General features: G+C 36.8%; 2 protein-coding genes across 5 annotated transcripts in view; one reads left to right on the forward strand and one right to left on the reverse strand.

Moving 5' to 3' along the window:
- Nucleotides 1-6,906, forward strand: part of MMS22L (MMS22 like, DNA repair protein) — an 81,992-nt gene extending 75,086 nt beyond the window's left edge. For both annotated transcript variants that reach the window (XM_026726492.2, XM_087913888.1), the window contains exons 24-25: nucleotides 4,248-4,415; nucleotides 6,081-6,906. In XM_026726492.2, coding sequence (XP_026582277.2) covers nucleotides 4,248-4,415; nucleotides 6,081-6,162 — 250 coding nt within the window. In that variant the 3' untranslated portion in view covers nucleotides 6,163-6,906. The remainder of the gene's footprint in view (nucleotides 1-4,247; nucleotides 4,416-6,080) is intronic.
- Nucleotides 6,907-13,179: 6,273 nt separating this feature from the next.
- Nucleotides 13,180-26,245, reverse strand: part of KLHL32 (kelch like family member 32) — a 79,398-nt gene continuing 66,332 nt past the window's right edge. For all 3 annotated transcript variants that reach the window (XM_026726695.2, XM_087913911.1, XM_087913919.1), the window contains 4 exons: nucleotides 17,742-17,800; nucleotides 15,656-15,848; nucleotides 14,878-14,972; nucleotides 13,180-14,027 (listed from right to left, as the gene is read on the reverse strand). In XM_026726695.2, the coding sequence (XP_026582480.1) occupies nucleotides 13,866-14,027; nucleotides 14,878-14,972; nucleotides 15,656-15,848; nucleotides 17,742-17,800 (509 nt within the window). In that variant the 3' untranslated portion in view covers nucleotides 13,180-13,865. The remainder of the gene's footprint in view (nucleotides 14,028-14,877; nucleotides 14,973-15,655; nucleotides 15,849-17,741; nucleotides 17,801-26,245) is intronic.

A 26,245-nucleotide genomic window follows, 5' to 3' on the forward strand; every position in this document is an offset into this window, starting at 1 on the left:
AAACAAGGCAGTTAAGTGAGTTTTGCCTCACTTTATGACCCGTTTTTTGTTGGCCAAAGTTGTTAAGCAAATTACTGCATTTGTTAAAGGGACTTGTGTGGCCATTAAGCAAATTTGGCTTGCCCCATTGACTTTGCTTGTTGCAAGCCAGCTGAAAATGGGGACACATGACCCCAGGACAGTGCAACTGTCATAAATACATGCCAATTGTCAAGCACCCAAATTTTGATCACATGACTAGAGATGCTACAACAGTTGTCTACAAATTATGTCACTTTTTTCAGTGCCATTGTAACTTCAAACAGTCACTAAACAAATTATTGTAAGTCAAGTAACTATCTGTAGTAGCCACAAAACTTTAGATTATTTTGCTTCAGTTTATAGCTTGAGGCCTCCTGATTTTTCCAAACCCCCGCAATGGAGGAGCATGAAATTCATCAGAACAAATTTTGTGTAGCGTAGGAATAAATGTTACTGTTTCCTAATATTGAAAGTTATCTTTCCCAAATTGGGTCCTTTCCAAGTATTTTGGATTTATACTCTGATCATGCTTTAAATAACAGTGAAATAGCCACACAGTAGAGGTATCTAAAGTGCTTTGGCTTTGAAACATTACAAGCTCAGAAAGAGCTTGTTTACCGTAAATGTTTCATTATTGTCTGTCTATATTGCAAATGTTTCAAGCTCAAAACTTTCAAGAGCAGAAGACATTTGATACAGCTGGAACAGTATTGCAATGCTGTCAACAAATGTGGATCGCCTGTTTCAAATTTCAAATTAAAATTGAAAACTAGTTTGACATAGTAGTTAAGGTGTGAACTAGAAACATTTTGTGTTGTCTATCACTAGAAACTAGTACAGGAGACTGTATGGTGTAGTTATTTCATAGACATGGAAACCATCTGGTGACTTTGGACTATTTACTTTCTCTCTACCCAACTCTCACACCTTTCCTCATGTGGAGAAAATAGGAGAGAGTATAATGTTTGAAGTATTCAGAAGTAAATAAAAATAAACAACACGTTTTAATGTTTTAAAATGGGATGGCTTAAATATTTTAAGTTCCAAATGTCTTGTACTTCATTTCCATGGTGTGGTTGATTTCTTTCTATAGTCATAGCATGGCCATCCAAAGGATTCTTCCATCCATTTACTGTCATCTTCAGGCAAAGCTATTGCTGCATCTTATCCATGTTATCCTCAGGAAATGATCCAAAAAGTCAAGATGGATTGATTTCACCATTATGGCCACCATCTTGATTTTTAAAATCATCCTCTACGGATACCCCTGATCTCAGCCATTTTATTGCTTTTCCTTCATCTTTCTATGTACTACTAAAACACTAATTCACGAAACCTGTAAGTGGCCAAAATGATGCATACTGGGACAACAATTGAAGCAAGATACTTCAAATGGGCTATCTTACAGAATGTAAAAAAAATCTGGGCCCCCCAACTCTCAATGAAATTGAAATTTGGCACAAACTTTTATAAAACATTTTATAGCAAAAAAATTTCCATGAAACAATTTATGACATAATACAAAATGTTATCAAACATTTCCTGTGCTGATGTTTGTGCTGTACAGTTCAACATGGGCTTTTTTTTTTCAGAGCAGATACATCTCTGAATATCTGATTTTCTAAAGATCTTTCCAGGTATATTACAAATTCTGCCACTGTCGAAGGCATTGAGAAATCTGGGAAGGAAATATCTCCGAAACGATGACCCAAAGGGTCACGGGTTGTCTGGTGGTGAAGAAAAAAAATGGTCTCAGACTCCTTTAAATTCACCTTGTTGCCACTGCAAGACCAATTTTACCAAGATACTAAATTTAGTAATGTCATGGGCTTGCCACACTTATGTCATAGTAAATTAATTCCCTACATTTGGAGACCACACTTCATTACCTCATGACCAGATTACTGGAATGCTGCATCCTTAACAGTTTTGCTGAACTGCCTGCCTGTATGGTTTGCTTTTATTGCAAAAATGTGTATCCATCCCTCCCTTGCCAGACTTTTTATTTAGCTATAAATATCTAACCTAATGATGTTAACTACTGTCCATGTGTAAATTCCTTGTGCCTGTTTCAGAATCCATTCCATGTTAAAAAAAATCAGCTTTTAAAACACTGAATGAGAAGTCATATTTAGATTTCTAAGAAGTATTGTTCTGTCAGAAACACTTACCTTCAATTATAACTGTTAGAGAAGAAATTGATAGCAAGTGCAAATTGCGGATAAAAATCACACTTCTGTTTTGAATAAAAGGACAGATCTGATAGTTTTAACTTGGATTACTGATGTTCTTACTGCTGAATAGAAGATGCATTTCTTCTGTATTTTTTCATCGTTGTACAATAGCTTTTTTTTTCTCTGTGATTCTTGGTTATACACCGCCTGCCCCCCAAGATCTTCTCCAGGAGATTCCCCAAATATCCAGAGCTGTAGATTGAAAACATAAACGCTTCAGACAGCTATCCAATATAATTGGATAATAATTGACACTCTCATACACTTTCAGTGAGACAGAGACATAGTAACAGGGATCAGAAACAAATGGTGGGTTTAGCTTCTGTCTAGGGATTACCCTACCAAGATCTCTAACTTCAGAAATGAATTCAGATTAGCCAAACTAGAACGATTTTGTGTTGTCTAAGTGCTGGAAAAAAATGAGTTCTAGTCATGCCATAAGCATACAAATAGTCCTTGACTTGCATTTGTTTAAAGGTAGTTCAGAGTTACAACATGCTGGAAAAATAGCCTATATAATGACTATTATATGACCTATGTATGACCTGTTATTGAAGTTGCAAACATGGCACCACTCCCACAGTCACACAGTTGCAACTTGGGCACACATTTATTCATGAGATTGATATGGCTGCCCACTCACTCTCAGTGACTCTAGGCTGCTTACATATAATAAAGAACCCAAAATGACAGAATGAAAAACAGTAACCCCTCACTCCTCCCGGCAACAACACACAATCAAATGTCCATAAGGAAAACTGGGTTCATGTAATGAGCATGTGATTCACTTAATGATCAAATGGCTGTAAAATTGGGTTTGATCACTTGACGACTTACTTAAATACTTCATTGCTTAGGGATTGAAATCCCAGTAGCAATTGTGATTGTAAGTCAAGGACTGTCTGTAGAAGCCAAAAGAGTGATCTTGGACTAGTCACTTTGTGTCAGCCCTAGGTAAAAGGCAGCAACTTTTCCCCCCAAAAGAAAAGAAAACTGCATTGATTTGTCCACCAAGTTGCCTGGAATCATAGGCAAAAAAAAAAAAAAAAAGTGCATACAGTCAAGGGAACAGATAAAAATTCTACCGCTTCTTTTCATGATTCATGCAGACTTCACTTAAAGAATACAGAGAGCTCTAATTTAGATTTGTTAAATAATTAAAAGGCAAGCTGATCAAATGGCTATTAAAATAAGGATAGAATGTTTTGGCTTGGGAACTCCATTTTAAACTTGACACAGAGCTTTAATAACAATTGGTACTGAAAGAAGTGCTAAGTGTTACTTTTGGAAAAGACATTCCTAAGGATTGAGAAGGGCATGTTTACACAATTCTGAACAGGATTTAGCCCTTCATTAGGATGGCTCTTGAGGATACTAGCTGGATTTTATAATAGCCTCAGAGTTGGATGACAAAGGGACTTTTCTATCCCTGTTCTAAACTGCGATTAGGGGAAATTATGATTTTGTGTAATGTTGAATTTCTGGAAATGCTTTCAATTATGTGTGCTATATACACATTGTATATATAATAAATTATACATATATATTGATATTTTAATTGTAAAATTATATATTTGTGTGTGTACACACAAACACATACGTGCGCCTGAGTGGTACGGTGGCCTAGAAAGGGAGCTCCCTCACAAGCAGGAGGCTGTGAGTTCAGTCCTAAGTAGAGGCAAATATTTCTCTCTCTGGGGACACTGATAATATATGCAGAATAAAACACTGCATTGTTGACAGGAAGGGCATCCGGACAGTAAACACTCAGCTCCATTCAATTGCCCAGATTCCACCCCGCAAGGGATTATGGGGTTTGTGTGCACCTTCTTAACTGTGTGTATTTGTTACTTTCCTTCTGCCTCCAGATAGCATCCATTTAGATACTCGCTGGACTGTTTTTCAAATAGAAGCAAGCATTTCTTGGCTGAGCCTGTTTTCTGAAAACCGAAAAGGTATCTTTGCAATAAATGCCTTTCTCTCCACCTACAGGCAGTTCATTCAAGATTACACTACTGTCTATGATCATCAGGTTTATAGCATCTTGGAAACAGTGGCGGTTCTGAGTCAGTCTCTGGTGATTTGTCTGATTCCGACCATGACCGAGGCCCTGAGGAATTCAGAATACAAACAAGGCCTTGGCAGGAACACCTTGCAAAGGTAAGTTTGGGGATTATGGTTGCTTTAGAGCAACAAAGAGATGTCCACTCATTGTTTACAAAAGCTGCGTTTGAAGGATGGTGCATATTTCTTTCAGGCAGCAGTTACCCACAGCTCTTTCCACTTAGTTCTTTCATATATAGAGATTAATCCATTTGGATTCCTCTCGCCCCCCCCCCCGGCCAATTTGATTTCCTGTTTTCAGTTTCCACACAAATGCAGCAGTAAATGGATGTCTGGAATCATCATGATGCCTTTTGTTGTGTGAACTCCCTAATCAATATGCATTGCAGGTTTGAAACTCTTGCTGTAAGAAATATGCTACCCTTAAACCAGATATTCTAATATTGAGCTGCTATGGGATAGATATATGAAAAAACAAGCTTTCTGAACTGAAAGAAAATCGTGTGCCTTTAGTAAGGCGCTGTGATTTTAATCACAAATTAAGTTGTCATTTTATTGAATATGAAATGACCCGTGCTCTAAACTGGTGCAGTTTTAATCTTTTTTGAAACAATGCTGATGCTGTTTTAGGAATGGAAGTGGAAAATAAAGCCAATTTAGTCTTCTATTAACTTCCTTTACTTGTTTCCTAAGTGCAGAGAAATTGACAACAACATAATATAAATATACAATTCCTGTTGCTAGTTAGCTCTTTCTGTTGTTCTGGTATGCTTTTCTTTCTGGTTGTAAAATAATAATCTACAAATTTTGGATGATTCTGTCCAGAAGAAAAGGCCATTCAGCAGGTTCTTATCTGTATCCCTCCTTGTTTGGGCCCCTTCTTTTTAATGGCTACCTTAGGTGGTTGGAAATGCATATTTGGTTCAAGATCCCTTGATTAAGTGCTCGCATTATGTAACTAAAATGGGATTGAGGGTATAGTATATGTTGCTCAAAACAAGTGGTGCTCCTCCTCAAACAACTCAAAAGGACTTGGTTGAAATTGTGAAAGTATATTCTGGAAGTTCTGCATTCTTATTTGGCCGTCTTTTCCAGGCTTTTCTGAAGTCTGTGTCTCAGCTTAGATTATACCCTGCAGTCTTTATATCTAAAAAAGCTGTTTTTGAGTTCTCTTTAAAGAGAAACGTGGGGAAAGAATATTTTAAATAAATGAATTGGACATAAATATTTTATAAGTTGGGTGGCAACCACTTTCTAAGAACAAAGGATTTCTCTTGGGTTGGAGACAGCTCTTCCCAATGATGATTAAAGAGTGTAAATCTAGAAAGAGAGACTTGTAGCTCGTTTTAAATGGAAATTCTCTCACAGCTGTTCCCAATAGCGAGTCTGACTTCTGTAGCAGAACTTTGGTCAAGCTAATGTTGTGCTACAACTCCTCCAATTCTAGAACAATATGCCTGAGAATTATAGAGGTGTAAACTAGAACATCTGTTAATGTAGTGACATTAACAGTAAGGGAAGAGGTTGTTTGAAATAATGCTTAAAAGTGTCATGCTCTCAAGCTGTTGCTTCAATAACTGAAAAAAATCAATCTAAAATAGAAATAATCTCATGACTTGCACTAAACAGTACAAAATTATAGAAAAGAAGTACTGTCAGTTTGCTTACAATGGCAAAAGAATGACATGACTGATTCTTAAGCTCTATGACACTAGTTTTAATTAAAATGTTATATCTTTTGTTTGTTTTCCTTCTTAACAGAGAAGCCTATAAAAGACTTTTATCTCACCTCACAGAGGCTGGACAAATGGAGATACTGAAACTGGAAAATGAGTCCTATTAGCAGCATGTTGGTTGGTTGGTTGGGTGTGTGTGTGTGTGTGTGTGTGTGTGTGTAGAGGAGAAGGGAGGACAGAGAGAAAAAAAGAGGGAGATGTTCCAAAGAATTCTGGTTCTTTATGCAGACAACACATTTCCTCTGTATAGATATATAATGTTTCTGTACATTTTTATGTAAGCAGACGTGATTTAGTATTTTAATACTTCAAAGAAACATATGTAAGTATCCTGAATGGGTTTTTTTTGTTGTTCACATGAACATTGCACACCATTACAATCTATCAGAACTATTAGAAAGTGATGCCAAGAATAAAAATGTCTTATATTCTAAATACTAAAAAGAAACAGGAAACACAATCTCCAACAAAACTATCTTTTTCCTGCTCTAGTAAATCAGCACTCTTTTGCTGTCAGGTCTTTCAGTTTGACACCTTGAAGGTTTTGCACGCTAACACTTCACATGAGCAAGGCCAGGATGAGGTGAAGAAACTTGAGTACCTTATGTTAACAGAAGATCTTGTGTATGCATTGCATGGAATGGTAAGAGCTGTCCTAGCATCGTCCCTGTTTTAAAATCTGTAAACGTGTATTGCAGAATTTGACCTCTGACCCTTTCTGTGTTCTCCTTATACTTGTTTGAGCTGTATTCCTATTCTTGAATACCAAGAACTGATTCAGTAATGAAACCTGCTCACCAGGTCACTGTATTGCTGTATGGATTCTCACTCAATAAATTATGTAATTGCCACATCTGGCAAGTAGATCCTTCATTTATAAGTAGGGTGCTATATTGACTCAGTGGCAAAACTGGTGAAATGAAATTTTTCAGTTAATAAACCGGAGACTCTTTTTGTGTGTGTGTGTGTCCATCAATAATTGTCACAAAAACTTCCTCCTAGTGTTGTTGAGAGCATTTTTCTATTGCTACCGTTTTATTATGTAAAGATAGCAGATTATCTCTTCGCTTATTCAACTATTATTACATCAGGAACTACAGGAACTAAAAGCTTTTAGGCTACTTAATAGTGTGGACCCAAAACCTTCTTTTCATTTATGAAAGAGACTTACTGAATTTACATTATAGTCTCTTGTAAGCAACTACAATTTGGAAGAGTTCAATTCAGTTCAAAAGGCCTTCATTTCTAAAAGGCTTTCTTGAAAAAAAAAAAAAACCTCTTCAGGTGAGATGCTTTCAAAATCTGAGTCTTTACCATTCAGTAGAAACGCGAAACAGAAATACGCCTTTTACATTAAGTTTTTGAGTGCGAAGCCTCTGATTTGTAGGAAAATAGGAATTACATTATAACAGCTTGTTTAACCAAACAGTCTTTTATTGGAAATATAATTAATACTTAGCAGAGATATTTAAAGAGTTTTATGAGCCTCAATTCATGAAAAATTACTCTTAAATGAGGAGCCAGTTGAAAGATTTATTAACACATATTTTTAACATTGTATTATATGATCACTGGCAGTGATTATTTGCCTGTGGATTCAGGGAACAGATATAACTAACTATTGCAGAGAAGCTTTATAAATCTGCATTGGCTGGTTGTCTTGAGAAGTAGTGGAGAAAATTTGAACAATTGCAGAGTGCACATGACATGGCAAATATATATGGCAATAATATACAGAAATATATAAAATGTTAAAATTTAATTGGGTACATAAAAAGTCCCAAGTGTTTTATGTTTATTTTATGATTCTGTTTTAAATAACTGCTTCTATGACAAATTCCTTTATAAAGTTTAGAGCCACAATATTAATTCACTTATTTCCAAGGAGAAGAATTTAGTTTTAGATAGAATTGTCTAATTCTGATTTATATTCTGTTTATTGGGTGAAGGTTTAATTACTGACTTCAGTGTGACCATTCAAAGGCTTATTAGATTGTAAACCATAGTAAATCTTTTTACCATAATGTTCAGTTATTGTTTGTGTAAGTTTATATAGGCCATGGTTATAAATCATAGTCAAGAAGTAGAGGACTTAATGTGCAGTTAGAAAGGAGTCCTTTCAAAGATTCCAGAAAAGAAGGATATGAATGTTACATCTTCTTTACCTTGCTTCTTTGTAACCATGAATCTTTCCCCATATTAAGTTATACAGGTAAGTTACAAGCCTGACCTTAGGCCTATTATCCTTGATCATCCTTCCTCTTTCTTTTTATATTTAGATAGAAATAAAAGGCCATGGTTATAGATCATAGTCAAGAAGTAGAGGACTTAATGTGCAGTTAGAAAGGAGTCCTTTCAAAGATTCAAGAAAAGAAGGATATGGATGTTACATCTTCTTTACAACCATGAATCTTTCCCCACATTAAGTTATACAGATAAGTTACAAGCCTGACCTTAGGCCTATTATCCTTGATTATCCTTCCTCTTTCTTTTTATATTTAGATAGAATATAAAAGTGTAGGTGATTAAGGCTGGCTTTTAGAGTTTAAGATCAATGTATTCTAGCTAGTATTCTAGAGACTGTGAATTCTAGTCTTGCCTTAGGCATGAAAGCCAACCTGGTGATTTGGGGCCAGTCATTCTACCTCACTGGATAGTTGTGGGGAAAAATAGGGGGACAAAAAAGTATTAGATACCTTCACCACCTTGAGCTTTTTATAAATAATAAAGGCAGGATTAAATAAATAAATATGCCTTTAAAATATGCTTATTAGTAGTGAAATGTGTACTTTCTAAACTTTGTAGGAAGCTGAGAGTTATGTGGTAGGCCTCAGGTTTTTCTGCAAAGGTAAATTCTACCTATTTGATAGGAACCTCCCTATTTGCACTTTCAGTAGTCAGAATGCAGGTGCAGGTATAGGAAACCAATTTTAGAATTTTTGCTGCCAAGGGTCTGAAGATTCAGTCCATTAAAAGTTTTCATTTCTCTTTTGGATTTTATGTGTTACCATTACAGCACTTCATTTGTATTTTATGTATTACAGCATGCATTTAAATGATAGGACCTGTCTTTTTCCCTCCTTACATTTTGTAGGCTTTTTGTTAATGCTGTGTATTTCAATGTACTTCTAATCCCCCTGCAAATTGAAAGAATCTGGCCACCAATCCGATCCACTTTCATTTTAGCAATGGAGAAAAAAAGCATTCAGTACGCACATAAATTGCTCAGTTTCTTAACCATCAAACAACTTTCTACAATATTGCATAAATTGTTGAAAATTCATACTAATTGCCATCATTTACAATTATAGGCAAGTCTACTTTGTCAAATTCTGCATTTTTTTTATTGTTGGAAAGATGAAGATGTGTCTTAAATTACTTGAGAGTTTTATTTTACATAAGTGATGAGGTATTTTGCCTTATTACAAAAGCTTCTGAGATCCAGGGGGTGAAAGATATACCTTCATCATGGAATGAAGCATTTTTTAAAAAAAAATGGTATTTATGAAATCTCTTCCCTAGCAGGTTATTCTATGTACAACATCCTTACCTAAATGGAATAGTTCAGCAAGAAAACAGATGTCTATGCTGTGCTCATATTTTTGTTAATAATTTCTTAGCTAAATAAACTTGGGTGTCTAAAGAAAGATAGATATGCCAAAATTAACTCTGACAGGCATGAAAATTGTTAGGAAGCAAACAGCTTCAGGCGTTCCATGTGCTCATCAGATCTCTGTACCAAGGGCATTTGACAATGTTTGATAATGGAGTTTTACTTTCCTTGTGTGCCTTGCATGAATTGTAGGTACAATTCCACAGAATGTGAGATTACAGACCTCAGTAAAAATGTATTACATTTTTGCTGTATTTTGTTAAACTGCATTAGCTTTCTTCTAGACCATTCTTTTTTCGTAGCTAATTGATGTATGTACTTGGTTTGTTGAAATTAGCTTGGGTAAAAGCTATCATTAATGTAGATTATTCCAGGTCAGCCACTTAGTTAAATGGCACCACACTTTATTTTGTGGGTAATAGCACTGTAATCCGTTTTCTTTCCTGTTCCATAAGAAATGCAAGCATATTGAGAATCCAGGAATTCCCATAACAGCCTTGTAAATCTTAGCAGAAGACAGATGCTTGGTTAAAGAGCCAGAAATAAATGTAGAAATACTGTAGAAATAATTCTTAAGGATTTTCAAATCAATCTTTGATAGAAAAAATGTGTCATATGTAGACTTTGTTTAGAGCTGAATATTACTACTAATAGTAATACCATCAAAAATGTTACTTTATAACCCCCATTTTCAATTGGCTGTTCCTTGATATGATTTTGAAGTTTTAATCATCGCTGTGCAGTAGTATAGTTGACCAGGTCGATACTGTTGAAATTACAAAATACTAAGAATTGTTTTAGAAGGGGACTACAGTTGTCCTGTACAGAGAAATTAAATATGGCTGTATATGTGAGATATTGTTCGATTAAAATACCTGCAAGCTGCATGGAGGCCACTCAAAACTATACTGTATTCATTAATCTACCAATTAAAATGCTAGATTCTTGATGCCAAGTTTCTTAAGTACTATCAAACCGAAGTTGGGAACTTGCGGTAATCCAGATGTTTCAGGCTCCAGATCCCATAAATCAAGGGTGTTAAACTCACATCATCACATGACATATTGTGACTTCTTTCCCCTTTGCTAAACCGGGTGCAGGCATAGACAGCTTGTGATGCATCCGGTCCGCGGGCTACCAGTTGAACATCTTTGTAAGACCAATGTTCAGGTAGTTTGTAGAACTGTAATCTAAACTATCTGGAAAAAACCATTATCCCAACATCTGAGGCATTTTCACTTTTTTCACTCTTGGGTGAGGTTGCATTTTAAGCAACCTCTAGGACTCCCATCTACACCTCAAAGGTTAAGTGGCTGCTATGGCCAGAAAGATCTTCCTCAATTAGCTATGATCAGAAGGCTTGGACAATTGCAACATGCTACATGGGGGTACCCCTTAAAGACAATCTGTTTAGGTGCAGCAGGGTGAACTGTAATAGGCATTTCACATTACCTCCATCTGACAGGAAGTGTGCCTTTTGTGTAAAAGCATGCACTTTTTTTGGAACAACACACAACTGAGGTACGTAGGGTTCCCATCCTTCAAACATTCCATAAGTGTCTGAAGACCTGGTCTTCATCTGAGTTTATGGTGGTGGTGGAGCCCTTGGCAATGTTTTGGATGTTATTAATGTGAGAGTGTCTCTTTGGACTTCAGGTTTGAATTCTAGAACAATAATAAACTTTTATATGCTTGTAAACTGCATATATGTGCAAATACTTGTGATCTCCTAAGTTGTTTTACTGCATAGAGAAACAGCACTCTTCTGTTCGAAATTCAAATAAGTAATGTATGAAAATATATTTTATGAATATGAACAAAAATGCAGTAAAAGGAATACAGCAAATAGTGAAAAAATGTTATTTTTATTGTAGACTATGCACATATACCAGTGATGTTGAATGGAGGCACATTTGTTTGAAATTCTTCATATATTGATTTGTTTTATACCTCAGCATAATCAAGCATGCAGGTTATGAATTTGCAGTGGGCACACAATTATCAATGTGGTATCAAATAAATGTCAAAATATGTAAGAAATTGGTCATGAAGTTATTAATGATAAAAAATATTACTGTAGATATCCTGCATATATTGAAACAGATTGTGAGAAGTGTAAAATGGCAGTTTCCTCCCCCCCCCGCCCAAGATTCAGGCATCCATTTTAATTATTTTATCACATTTCTATACTTTCCCTCTCACCTAAGTGACTCTTGAATGAATTAAAAATTCATAATGCAGTAATATGAAATTATAATGCCTAAACAACTGGAAATATTGTGAGACATATATGATTTTTCAGATTGAGCTCAAGCTCATACTAACACTTGAGAGGATTATTTTTAAAAAGAAGAAAAATAGGAAATTACAGCCATGTTTTTACTCTCTTTTTTATAATCATCATTGCTCCTTGAAGAGAATATGTGTTGCAGTTATTTGAAGATCTAATAAGATATTTGGATGTAAAGCTGGCTGCTGTGCTTCAAGATGGTGTTAGAAAAATTATCTGCCAAAGAATGTTGGGGAATGTTCTATGCACCAAATGTCTGGCCACACACCATGTTCCTGACCACAGAGAAATGTGAGGAAGTAATATGGCATTTTCCACCCCCAATCTCCATAAATTCACTCATTTTGATTTAGGTTTAAATAATTATGACATTAGGTTTTCAAGAGATTTCACACACCCCTTGCATTATGTCAAATTATTGGTTTTGAAAAATACAAAACTTGTGACATTTTGGATGATAATTCTACACTTTCAGGTACAGTTTACTAAAATGGCATATGATTAGCAATTTAGAAGGTCGCCAACTGCTGTTATAAATTAACTTGGGTTTCTTCATAGTGAGAAAGCACTGAGAATGTGTTTTTCATTGTTTGTGAAGTGAATACCCAGCCAATCTTACACTTACTGCATTTCTTGCTACACTTCTTTGGTCTTAGCTTGTTTTTTTTTTGGCTGCAACGATACAATCAAACAACAGAAGCCCAAAATAATATGTAACAGAGTAACAAAAATATTGTCTTTTGTATTTGCAGTTATGAAAACCTAAGACCTGGATCATAAAACTAGTAACTACACAAAATAGCTTCAAAAGCTGGGAAAGATAAAAACATAATCCAACAAGATGTATTTTGAATCTTTTTGGAAAAAGCTTGAAACGTGCAGCAATCAGCTTTACAGTGGTATGCAAAACGCTTCAAATAAAATCGAAATTTCGTCTTGAGTTCAAATTTTTCCTCCAAATTTGAAATGATTTTTTAAATCACCCTATAAACCTCTATCCTCAAATTGCTTCTGGGATTGGTCGATCTAGTTCATTTCAAACTTGAAACAGATCCTCTCAAATTTACATCAAATTAAATTCAACATCTTTGTACATCACTTACAGTTTTAGTCCTTTAAAATTTACTCTGTTAAGTTTGGTAAGTGTTATTTCCTAAACAAGTTTTTTAATTTGAAAAATTCTGGATGTTGTTTAGATATTAGCTGTTACAACTAAAAATGTTAAAATTAAACTTTTATTTTCTCCAACATGATAAAAAATTATGGTTAACAGACATCACCTAGGAAACAACAATGCAAGGTGACATATATGGTCCAAGTAGCAAGTCCTGTTGCAACTCTGGCTTTATGAGACTTCTTTTATAGTGCCACATGCCTGCCTTTTCTACAAGTAAAATTATATCTATGTGACTCCAGTTTTTATCCCCTGTCTGATCTGTGAGACAAGTATGAGAAATAGCCAGTAAGTTACAAGCACCTTTGCAAGTAAGAGTTGTTGACACAAATTTTCAACATTTCTAATTCCAAGGACGAAACGCCAAGGAAAGAAAAAAACTTCAAGAATTCAACAGTCCAAGCGCTTGTAGCTTGTTAACCCAGATTTTGAAAGGTAGAATTCTTTCAATTTTCTTTGTATACTTTTTTGCAAGGCAGTGAAAATGACAGAAACAGGAGCAAGGGATTAAAGTGCAAAAAATGTTTTTTCAGAATACTTGGATAAAGATTCTTAATAGGCAAACATGGTCATGAAGTCCAGAGACAGGTGTAATTCTGCCACCTTTTGTTGCTTTTTGGCTTCTACTGCACTTAATACAAGGTTAGATTCCACAACCATTCAATTTTGTTGATGTAAAGACACAATCAGGATGAATGAAGTAGCTTGTTCTCTTGTGGCCAGGTTCCTTTTCTCACACATTGCCCATCTTATGATGAGGCACTTGCAAAGGCTGCAGGTTTGGGCATGTGGCATAAGGAGCAGGAAGAAAACAGGCTGCAATTCCATTTGAAGCAAAAGGCAGGGAAGGCCCATAGAAAACTTCTTCTTTTCCTTCCTTACTAACATCCAGCACCTGTGTAAGGAAAAACAGCAATAACATTAGACTTTTCTACAGACCTTTACTGTTCTCTCTGGGTGGCTTACAGAGTCAACATGTTGCCTCCCAACAATCTGGGTCCTCATTTTACTGACCTTGGAAGGATGGAAGGCTGAGTTAACCTTGAGCCAGTCAGGATCGAACTCCTGACAGTGGGCAGAGAGCCTGCAATACTATATTCTAACCACTGCACCACCCATGGTTAAAATTAACTCTGCTATTTTATTCAAAGCAAACTACAAAACCTCATCTAAGAAATATTAAAGGTGAGGCCGCATTCAGGTTTGTTTTGCTTGTGGTGCCTTTGAGTCAGTGTTGACTCCTGGCTACTGCCAGGGCAAGTCTGCAGTTTTCTTGGCCTGGTTTTCAGAAGTGGTTTGCCCATTGCCTCCTTCCTAGGGCTGAGAGAGAATGACTTTGGTTCTAAGCGGGGTAAGAACTCACAAATTTCTAACCCAGTGCCTTGAACACTACACCAGACTGGCTCTTTTTATGCACTGGACTACATACTTAAAATGAATATTATACACTATCTAAACAATACTGGATATAAAAAACACCTAAAGTTAAGTGACATTCTAAAAATTCAAATGTACAAATATAAGCTGTAGTATGCCATTTTTTAAATCAGAAATTTACCAAAAAGCTCCCTGATGGTGATCTAAAATACACAATATAAAACTGCACATGGCTATACCTTTATGAGTCCCAGTTAAACATTTTCATAAAAATTAGCGAAAAGGTCCAATAGTTTTCTTTAAATGTTTTCTTTTTTCTATTCCTCACTAAAGCATCCTGCATTGGAACAATTTGAAAGCTAAGTTACCTGGATACATGCTGAGGGTTCATTTGTCCAAATTGAGTAGCCGCCAACTAAATATATTCTGCCATTGTGTACAGCCACTCCAGATTCATTCTGGCCTGATAAGAGAAAAACCATGATTTCTGTTAACTAATTATTAAACGTCAGAATGCCTTTACAGCACAATGCCACGCATCTATTGCTGTGACAGCCTCGGTTAATTTTAACTAAATATGCACAAGAGAACTGTATATTTGTATATGCAATAGATGTTTGTTCCTGTGGTTTCAATATAATTAAAGTATGAAATAACCCTATCCCCAAGTGTCACCGATCAATTGGCCAATTGGGTTAATTGGCCGGCTCTCCGGGCACTCCTTCCCCAACCTTATCTGTTGCCAGTAGAGATGACCTTGGTTCTCACGAGAAAGTTCTCTGTTGTGTCTAGTAACCTCCTTCCCCCCTCTGTGTGGCAACTGAAGACCAGAAAAATGGCTGCTGCCAGGTTCAGTTTGAAGTTGACACATGGTCTGTAGGTTTCCTCAAATATGATCTTGAAATGCCTTGTCATTGCCACGTCCATAGATGTCCTAATGTCGTTTCAGCTTCACAATCTAGCCAACAACCCTGATAGTTCCTGGTCTGTCTCTAATTATTAACCAGGTCTAGCTTTGCTTAGCATTTCAATGTCAGCCAGAGATGGTGAGGGTTGGCTGGTTGGTTGTTTTTTGCAATACACGTCTCCAGTTAGAAATAGGATTTCTCCTATAGCTTTGACACAGATTCGGCTAAGAATACTTGCCTGTCAACATGCTGAAATGACACCGGGTCCACTGGTCAGCATCTATGCTGTAGGAGTCTATGTGGCGGACAAGAATTCTGTCATTGTTGTAATCTAGATCATTGCCCCCTAAAACATAGAGTTTCCTTTGAACAGCAGCCATGGAATGGTAGACTCTTCTCTGCAACATGGGGCTGCGGCTGAGCCATTTATTCTGCAAAAGCAGACAAAAGAAAACTTTAATTCCTACACACAATGAACATTTTAGGTGTGTTGATTTCCCATTCACCAGTACTCATAGCACCTGCTATCCAAATGCATCTTGCATAAAACTCCATCATTTCTTTTAAAGAAAGGAAACAAAAAAAAATGTCTTTTTGTTTGTAGCATAATCACTGAAAAATGCAAGTTTAATGAAATTCCATCCAGGACAGAAAAAGACCAATTTTCTATTATTTCTAAGATATTTTGTCATTTTGATGAGAAGCAAATATTTAAGGCCAGCATGGAAACTATTTTGAGCTGTTTGAAAAATTGTTAAGTGGTGAATGTCAAAGAGCAGAAGTCAGAAAACAATTGTTCGATGTAGCCCTTCCAAACATATAGCTCCCCATTAAACTGTGCAGCACCTGATTGGGAGAAATTAATATTTGCATTTACAGTGCATTCCCTTGACACAGGACTATAGACGCCATCTGCTTGGCAAAACCTGCCTGCATCCCCTGATTATATTTTAGCTTCCTTCACAGCAGTGACTGCCAGGTAAGCCGGCAAGCACTGCAAAGGCAAAGAAACAGGGGTGGGTAGGTGGGGGGGCTGGTGCGGGTCATTCCTAATAAGTCAGCGTGTGAATACTAATCAGCAGTGGAGAAGCAGAGGTCACCCCAGCCTGCCTGTTGGCAGGTAGCGATGTGCTCGGTGGCAGATGGTAGACATTATCAGCACACCACAAAGGCCTTGCGCAGAAACAGGCACAAGCACCCAACGAGATAGAGTTATTGAGATTCTGTGCAAGACGCCTGCAGATGCGAGGGGCTTCAAGTGCCCACCGTAACAGTCTGCCAGCAGGATTTTTTTTATTTTTAAACGTATGTGTGTAAAATCGTGAAGCAACCCTGACTGTATAAGAATGCTAGCACCAACTTGCTACCTTTTCACTGTTAGCGCGGCCTGTGGGGATGGAGTTTGGGAGCAGCCAAAATGTGGGCAGCCCATGGGAGAGTGCGGCAGACTGGTGGGGGTGCGGGGGAGACAAAAAGGGGAGAATTTGACATTTTAACATTTAGACAGGGATAGCCTTTATTCAGAGCAGGGGCAACATTTGCCATAGGAGCAAGTCTTTGCATACAAACTAAGTAAGCCTTCTGGTACATGTCTCACTGAGGCCAAAGGGCTCAGTTCGGCAGTAAGAAATGCTTACTGTAATATGACAAAGCAGAGTGCCAGGTTCTGGAATTCTGTCCCAACACTCACACCAACAGTCCCTATATGAAGGATCTCTATTTTCCTCTGGATAACATGGTAATTTGAGCAGGCAGTCTAGGACTAAAAATGGTGAATGGCATTCTTCCTCTTCCTGACAAACCACTGAAATCATACAATGACTTCAGCAACTGCTGAAGCCACACATTTTTCTGTATAGCCTGTTTTCAGCACTTAAAAAGACACCTTTTTAAATAATAGGTAATAAGTGCAAATTCAGACTCACATACAATTTTGGGTTAAAGATAAAGTTAGGAACAGAACTCATTCTTAACCAGGGGACTAAGCGATAAGATCTAGTCTCAGGAATTCCATGTAAAAAAATCATTAAAGAAGCTGGGCAGGGCCTATAAAGGATGCTACTCTCAACAGAAACCTTATATTTGAAACCACTGATAAAGCTCAAGAACATGATTCTTTCAGCAAACAAGGACTTGGTGGCAGAGAGATTCTGCACAATTAAATACCATTCCCTTACCATCTCATTGAAATACATGGAACGTGAGGTCAGCGTGTGAGGCAGAAAAGCTGTATGTCTTTTTGCCTTTGGGCTTTCCCATGTATTCACACAAACAGAAGTTATTAGACAAGCAGAACTTGACTAACAGAATGAATATAAACTTACTTGGGTTGGATCATACACCATTAGCCTGTTCTGATACTGCGCCGTGTTTGTCACTCCTCCTGTAACAAACATTTACTGTGTTACACAAACATTAAGCCCAGTTGGAAAGAGTTCATGGCATATTATTTTCTAGTAAGAAAACATGTTAACAAAAGAACATTGTGAGTTCAGAAGTCTTTCCAGCCTATTTATTCTTCTATTTATAAGTTAATATACTGATGCGGATTTGATTGGATCAAATCATTGCCAGATAACAAAAGACACATATTTTAAAACCTAAGAATATGGTCATCCAGTGCATTTTGTTGGGAGCGGGGTGGAGGCATATCTGTATGTATGTACACTGTGGAAGAATCTCTTATATAAGCCAACTCATTAAAATATGCAGGTTGTTTTGTCCTTAATGTATAATGGTAAAGAAATCTTTAAAATCTTAAGGTTTAAGATTTATTACATGTACTATATTTACTTGTGGATAGCCAAGAATTTAGGTGACAAAATAAATGACAAAAAATGGGCTTGTCTTCTCCATGAATATATACAATAGATTTTCCCCTTAGCTTTTTAAAATGCCCATATATCCTGTAAATACTCAATAGATAACTTTAATCATTGACAAATCTGCCTTCAAATTTCCAACCAAAATATTAGGAAAAATGTCCCTCCCTCAGATAAGCCAATTATGAAAATCTAAACATGGGTTGGCTTATTCATGGGTAGTGCATTTTTCAAGTTTTGTTGTTGTTAAAAATACATGGGTTGGTTTATATGTGGGGTGAGTTTATACATGAATATATATGGCAATATTACACTATATCAACTAGTAACTGATCAGTCAATCCCTAGCAACCGTTACTTTTCCATTACTGTTCTGTGATGCCATAAAATGTTAATGAGTAAATTGTGAAAATAAAGGTTCATTCCAGAATGCTGACAGTCTAGACTCTAGGTTATTCTAAGAGAAACATAACTTTTTCTGTATTACTTCTCCCATCTATCACAAATAGGCATTACTATACTTGAAAATTAATTCACTCTAGTGTTAGAAACACATCACCTTTCAAATAAAGGAATACACCAGAGTATGGTTAAAGTCTATTTTAAAACTCCAAGCAAGGTGATGGGAAGAGATGGGAAAACACATTAAAAAGAAGTCAATCAAAACCAATGACGGGCTTTTAATAAGAAAACGAGAAGAAAACAAAGAGAGATATTTCTTTGTAAACCTTAGGATGTGGAGAAGAGATTAAACTAGGAAGAACTGATGGATAAATTGAAGCATTCCTATTTGTTGTTCCAGTAGGAGCCATGAGTTCAAGCAAAATTTTAAATGGCACACCAGTTCCCTCAGAAGTTCCATCCCATCTAGAGTAACAGATGGAACAGATCTGGTACCAGAAAGTTTCCAAAAGTTCACTTTGCTCGAATTGAGTACAGTCAATTTCACCTCATCCAGTCTTTCATAGGATTTAAGTGTTGATCAAGATTCATTCTGTATTACCTATATGACTTCAATTAAAAGTCAATACTTCTAACTAATCTAAAGCTGAACACTATCGCCATAATGAAAATACCTGACCCCAAACTGAATGATCGTCTCTCCTACCAGAATAATAGAATAACAGAATTGGAAGGGACGTTGACCTTCTTCTAGTCAAATCCTCTGCACAAGCAGGAGACCCTAATCTCTTTTTAAATACCTGCAGTGATGGAGAATCCACAACTTCTGAAGACAACCCTACTGGTTAATTGTTCTCACTATCAGGAAATTAGGACTCTAAGATCCCCCTCACAGATACTGCTGTTGAGCCAGATTGAATGTATTCTATAATTATACATTTGGTTTTTCTTTCTTAAGTGTAAACCTTTATTTTTCTTACAAGTGAATTTCATTTTGTTTAATAGGAGCCAGGTTTCAAGTGTGTCGAGATCCTTCTGGATCTGAAGCCTATTTTCTGCGGTGTTGGCTATTCCTGTCAGCTTGGTGTCAACTGCAAATTTGAGGAGTTTCCTTCTGTTCCTCCATCTAAATCATTTATGTCAATATTGAAGAGAACTGGGCCTTAGACAGAACCTTGGGTCACCCCACTGTTACTTCCCTCCATTTAGATATAGTTCCATTAAGGACTACAGGTTGAGTGCAATTTGTCAGTCAGCTACAAATTCATCTGGTGGTGTCTATCCCACACTTTTCTAACTTGCTAAATAGGTTGTAGTGAACTTTGTCAACTGCCTGATTGAAATCCAAGTATACTTTGTCCACAGCATTTTGCTGGTCTATGAATCTGTCAAAGAATGAAATAAGATTTGGCAGTTTCATGTAGATTTTAAATAAAATAGGGGAGGGATCAAGCTTTGGAACACTCCACATAGAAGTGCAGGTTTTTAACATCTTCCAAATCTCTGCGGGGTGACCAATGCAGTTTCCATTTCATTGTCAAACCTAAAACCTATAGTTGAAGTCTGACAATCATCTGAATTAATTTACCAAAAAATTATAAAACTTCTAAGAGGGCTAGATCAAGGAATGGATATTTAAAAAGCGCACACTGCCCTGCCTGCCTGAAAACATATGACAAGAATAACTCCACCAAAAATCACTCTACCACCTCTTGAAACTCACATAAATCATGTTCTTTCTGGCTGCACAAATCATTAATAAGGGAAAGGACATAAGTTGTAAGTGGCTGTGTTTATCCCATAGATGATAGTCAAGAAAATTAAGCATTAAGGGCTCAAAAGAACCTCACAAGAGCTCGGTCACCTCATATAAGACTTGGCCAATGTAATATCTAGTTCAGAATAAAAACGAGTGGTTTTTCTCCTCGAAATCCCCAACAAATTACTTACAAATGCCAGCAAAGGGATCTTCTGATGTTCCCAAATTCTGTCAAATGTGTTCTCAGGCAAGTTTAATAAACCAATACCACTCTAATATATGCATTTCACTCTGGTTACCTCCCCCCTTGGATAAGAGAGCAATTGTCATTCGACTCTCAGTCATGAGTACAATTTTTTTTAAAAACACATTAACCTTTCTCCATAAATACCTAACTATATGGTACTATGGTATCATAAATACCATTACATAAATGGTCTTACTATTTTTCAATATTCTCAAAGCATATATGACTTCCTTGTTGCCAGTTATTCCCCCTGTTGGATCCTAACATTTATAGCCTTTTCTATTCAGCTCTGATAAATCACTCTCATTCCTTTACAAATCTCTAAAATCCTCTTCTGCCATTCCCCTGCTTCAATTTCATTTTAAATAATTTCATTATTTTTGTTTCCATTCACTCTGCTAGAGGCTCATGGCTTGCTGCTTTTCATCTAATTCCAAAACATGTTTTTAAAAATCATTTCCTCAAAACTGCTTGCATGCTCTCTGCCCTTTTTAATCTCTGCGTCTTTTTTTTAATTCTACACAACTCATATAGAATAACAGAGTTGAAAGGGACCTTGGAGGTGTTCAAGTCCAACCCTCTGCTTAGGCAGGAAACCTTATACCACTTAAACAAATGGTTGTCCAATCTCTTCTTAAAAACTCCCAGTGTTGGAGCATTCACAACCTCTGGAGGCAAGTTGTTCCACTGGTTCATTGTTCTCACTGTCAGGAAACTGCTGCTTAGTTCTAGGTTGCTTCTCTCCTTGATTAGTTTCCACTCATTGCTTCTTGTCCTGCCCTCAGGTGCTTTGAAGAATAGCTTGACTCCCTCTTCTTTGTGGCAACCCCTGAGATATTAGAACACTGCTATCATGTCACTCCTAGCCCTTCTTTTCATAATTAGACATATGCAGTTGCAGCAACCGTTCTTTATAAGCTTTATCATGTACTCCCCTAATCATCTTTGTTGCTCTTCTCTGCCCTCTTTCTAGTCTCAACATCTTTTTTTACATTGCGGCAACCAAAATGGTTTCCTTTGTCCTAATTTCTGCAGCAATCATTATCTTATAGATATCATCCACGGTTTGTTTCACTTCATCATTGCACTAAGCATCCTTTCTCATCCTTCTCATTAGCATAACTGCAGGTACATCTGTGGCACTCTGTAACATAATTCTTTTCAATTCTGTTCAAAGCAGCTTCCAAAACATTCTTTTCTTACACCCATTCTTCATACATTCCAATTAAGAAATTAATGTGTTTTCTAATACTTTCTTGGACAAGCCTTGTACTTTGTGAGTTGTACTTTCGCTATAATCTGTTTTTATTACCCATCACCCCTTATACTTCACGGATTCTGCCTTACACCATAAAAGATTAACCAAGTACGTTTCTAAGGTTTATATCCATTGTTTTGTTTAAACTAGGCATTAAAAATAAATCTCCTAAGCAAATATTTCTGAGTAACTGTTCTGATTCACCTTCACCTTGGGTGTCTGAATGGTCCCATTTTGTTTTTTGTATTCTCATCTCATTATTACCCATCAATTTGTCTCACCTAATGGAATAACTTTTAAATAACATATGAGGAACAATGTGCTATTTTTTCTTTAAAAAAAAATCCTATTCTTCATTATCATCATCCACTGAGACATTACACTAGGCTAGGCTAGAGTATCATCTAGCAATCTAGAAAAGCCAGTTTCTGTCTGGCACACATTTATCCCTTTCATACACAATTAAGTCTACAGGTCCACTGTTATACTTGTATTTCATCAATCCTGCTACATTTCTCTTTTAGTGTCACAAATGTGGAACATGTCTTTTGTTTTGATTTCATCCATCCTATAATCTGGGCTGTTTATTATTTATTCCTATATTCAAAGTCTCAAAGTTCAAAATTTGCCACCAAATCGGCCCACAGAAACTCATCTCAACACTCAACTGAAGCTTTCACATAACATTTTTACTTAAAAAAGGAGGAATAAATAGACTTAGTAACTTAAATAATACCAGCATCATATTCAATATTCCTTCATTATAATAAAATATCAATTCTGGTAAATTTTGGCCACTGTGCCACAAGTATAATCAAAGTACACTTATGTATGTTAAGTATGGTCAAGCTCTACTGTGTAAGGGCACAATCTCTAATTTAGAGACAATACTGCCACCCAATAATGCAGTATACTGGCATTCAGGATATATTGGGACTATAGATTCCCAAATTCTTAGTCAGCATAGCCATTAGCCACGCAGGTTGAGAATTCTAGGAATTTGTGTCCCAATATAGCAGGGCATAAAAATTCAATATAAAGATGGTTTTAAAAAAATCAGCAAGCACAATGAAGTTATCGACGACTGAAATTACTGCTGTTGTTTGAAGCAGAGATACTGGTGTGTTTAGGTGTGTGTGCACAGCGGGGGGATAGGCACAGGGCCAGAAAAGGTGGAAAACAAATAATTGCATAGACATGAGCAAAGGGTATATAGCATTTTAAACAAAGATTAAAAATTGGGCTCTATATTTTCTTAAAACAAGCTTTTTCGCGAATGAAAATTAGCAAATCCCAGTTGTGCTTTTGTAAAAAGCATAATTGTCGGACTGGGTGCAGTTAAGATATTTGCTTCAGAGTATATGGTATACATTTATTTATAATTGGAACTCTAGTTCTGCAGGTTTAGTTTTTTTCACATACACATGCATGCCTAAAACCGATACTTATTTAGCATCCTTTAAAAAAAAAAAATCTAGCAAAATGAGATGCTATGGATTTGCATACAGATTTTACTACACAAAATAGGAGTGAAATGAATACCACACTCTATATGTTTTAATCCCCCACCCATTAGATCAAATACCCTTGCCTGCAGCAGAATCCCTGGCTTTGAAAGTCATCAAGCTGATTTGTCTGCTCGCAAGCTAGGCTGCCACATGCTGCTACATTGCCCCCTGCAATCACTGCATTTGCAGAAAGACATCCCATGCCTTCCCTGCCAACAAGTATATTTAATAGATTGGTAGTCTTGCTTTCTGATGCTTCTGCTCCTTCTGTCTCCCTCCACCCTCTCCCTGGGAGGATAATATGCATCTTAACAGTTTTCGACAGATTTGGCTGACATTCGTGTTACAATTTCCTATCAGCATCCATTTTCAACACTTAGGCTTACCCTAAGTGCTGTAGCAAAAGTTTTTTTAAAAAATGTTCCAGCTTTTTTCAAAAAATGGGAAATTCAATTTCTACCATTCATATTTAGCAAGCTTATAATGACCTTTTGGATGGCCAGACTTGCAGAATACTATAGGCCACAGCGTATGAAAATAAAATGAAGGGAAGGAAGGCAGGGCAGGGCAGGGCAGGAAGGAAAGGAAAGGAAAGGAAAGGAAAGGAAAGGAAAGGAAAGGAAAGGAAAGGAAAGGAAAGGATGGATCAGTAATAAATAGAAAATGTATAAATTGTATCAGAAAAAGAAGCATTTTCCTATTGTAAGCTGGGACAATAAAAAGAGCAATTGTTTTAATTTCTTTTTGCAACTTTCCGAAAGAAAGAAAGGGAATAATGTTGCTATGATATCAAGATACAGTCAGGTGAGCTGCAAAGCGGGCTTTCTCGGCTATTGTCCCTGCCCTGTAGTACAGGAGTCCCCAAACCCCAGGCTGCAATCCACTAATAGCCCGTAGCCTAGCTGGAATTGGACCGTGTGAGTGGCTGTCTGGAATGCACACATACATGCATAGCTCAACTTGCATGATCTGCGGCCCAGCAGGCACTCACACATGTACTTGCTGGTCCGGCACTTATGCAAGCACTGCATGCACACATGTGCCGGCCCGCTGCTCCCCTCCCCCTCCCCCCAGTCAGGCCAAGCCGCAAAGGTTGCTGCTGTAGAGTATGTTCTTTTCTCCTGGCCTTTCAAAAGCCTTTGAAGACCTGGATCTGCCAATTTGCCTAGGGATCACAGAGCAGCATGCAAACCCTAGGGGTGTGCAGTGCCTTAAGGTCCTCCTCCCACCTTTTAACTTATTTCGATTTTGTTTCTACCACGCTCCTCCTAGTGATATCCTGCATTTGTATATGGTTTTTGCATGTTTAACTATACACTGCCCAGAACTGCTCTGAGAGAAAAATAAGCAGTACCCAAATTTGATAAATACATAACAATAAATAATTTGTAACTCTCCAAATACTACAGCAAAAAAATGTATCCGAATATAATTTATACATGGTATCTTTTACAAAAGGGCAGCAACTTTTCTTGTAACCAAGAGTGACATTATTATTATGGTTGGTTGCAGAGCCAGTCGGATGATTAGACTGGATATGACATTTTCATCCACCTATTGAGTCCTACCTAAGGACCTGGGATAGAGAGGTGTTGTTGTTTGACAGTGTTGAAAGTATCATCACAGAAGGTAAGCTGAAGAGACATGGACTGTCCTTAGCTTTTTGTTCAACCTCTTTAAGGCCAATCTACTTTCGTGGTGGTTGTGGGGGGAGGGGCAAGATCTCTGTATAGGTTGCACTGAGGTAAAGATGAGTCTTTCAAGAAAAGCCAGGTATAAATCTAACAATTAGCATGAATTATGGGAAGGTGAGGTTAGGGACTTAAATGGACGCCTTACCTCATAGTTCGATGCTCATTTCACTCCTTTAAGCCTCACTAGAAATAAAAAAGGAACTCAAGGCTTTGGCTCTACCTTTAAACCTAAAGTAGCTCTGAGGATTGCAAAAAGATCCTGGGGAATCCCTGGTTTATACATCGAGTACAGCATATTAGCTATCCAGTCCAATTTTAAATTATCTCCAAATATGGTAAGCACTGCTCCTACCACTTCATCCAAATCATTAAGAAAAAAAGTTGAGGAGGACCATATAGCACATTCAACACTTTCCTGAAATTTGATGAGAAAATGTTGACGAGCTTTTTACTGAGTATAGTGTTCAAGCAAGATGTAGTTTCACCAAATAGGGATGCCATTCAGCCCATACTGAATTACCTTGTTTTGCTGAAATTCAGTTACAGTATATATATATTATATGCTTCAAATGTCTACAATCTCCAATACGGAAGTGCCAAATCAAAAAATGAAAAAAAAAATACTGACTTCAACTAAGTATTACATTGAAAAACCATCTCTAAACATTTAGAAAACAATTTGTTCTGGACTCTTCCTAACTGATGTCAAACTGATTGCTCTATAGCTCTCCAGATTTTCATTTTTTAGTGCTTTGTGAATGTCAAAGAGGGCTAGAGATTCAGTCAAACTATCAGCAAGTGCTTTTAATATTTGAGAATTTAACCTCCTTAGGAGACCTGCTATGTCTTCTTTCAAGTTCAGAAAATCATTTTTAATGATAAAAGAGATATTCCCACATATTGCATACTATTTGAAACCCCCATGATACCTTTCAACATGATAAGGGTTTCCATTTCTCCTTTTTTTTTTATGAATATTGACAAAGTAGGAGATTCCATGTGGGAACATAGGGCTCAGCCTTGACCCAGAAATAAGGAATCCTCCAAAGCAGACTCGGGCAGCTGCAAAGTATTATGTGTCAGTTCTATTTCTCTAGATTTCCTTGAAGAAAATTTATGGCATAAATCTGGCACTTGA

Source organism: Pseudonaja textilis, chromosome 1, assembly GCF_049901715.1.
Source record: "Pseudonaja textilis isolate UNSWEBS1 chromosome 1, rPseTex1.2, whole genome shotgun sequence".
NCBI lineage: Eukaryota > Metazoa > Chordata > Lepidosauria > Squamata > Elapidae > Pseudonaja > Pseudonaja textilis.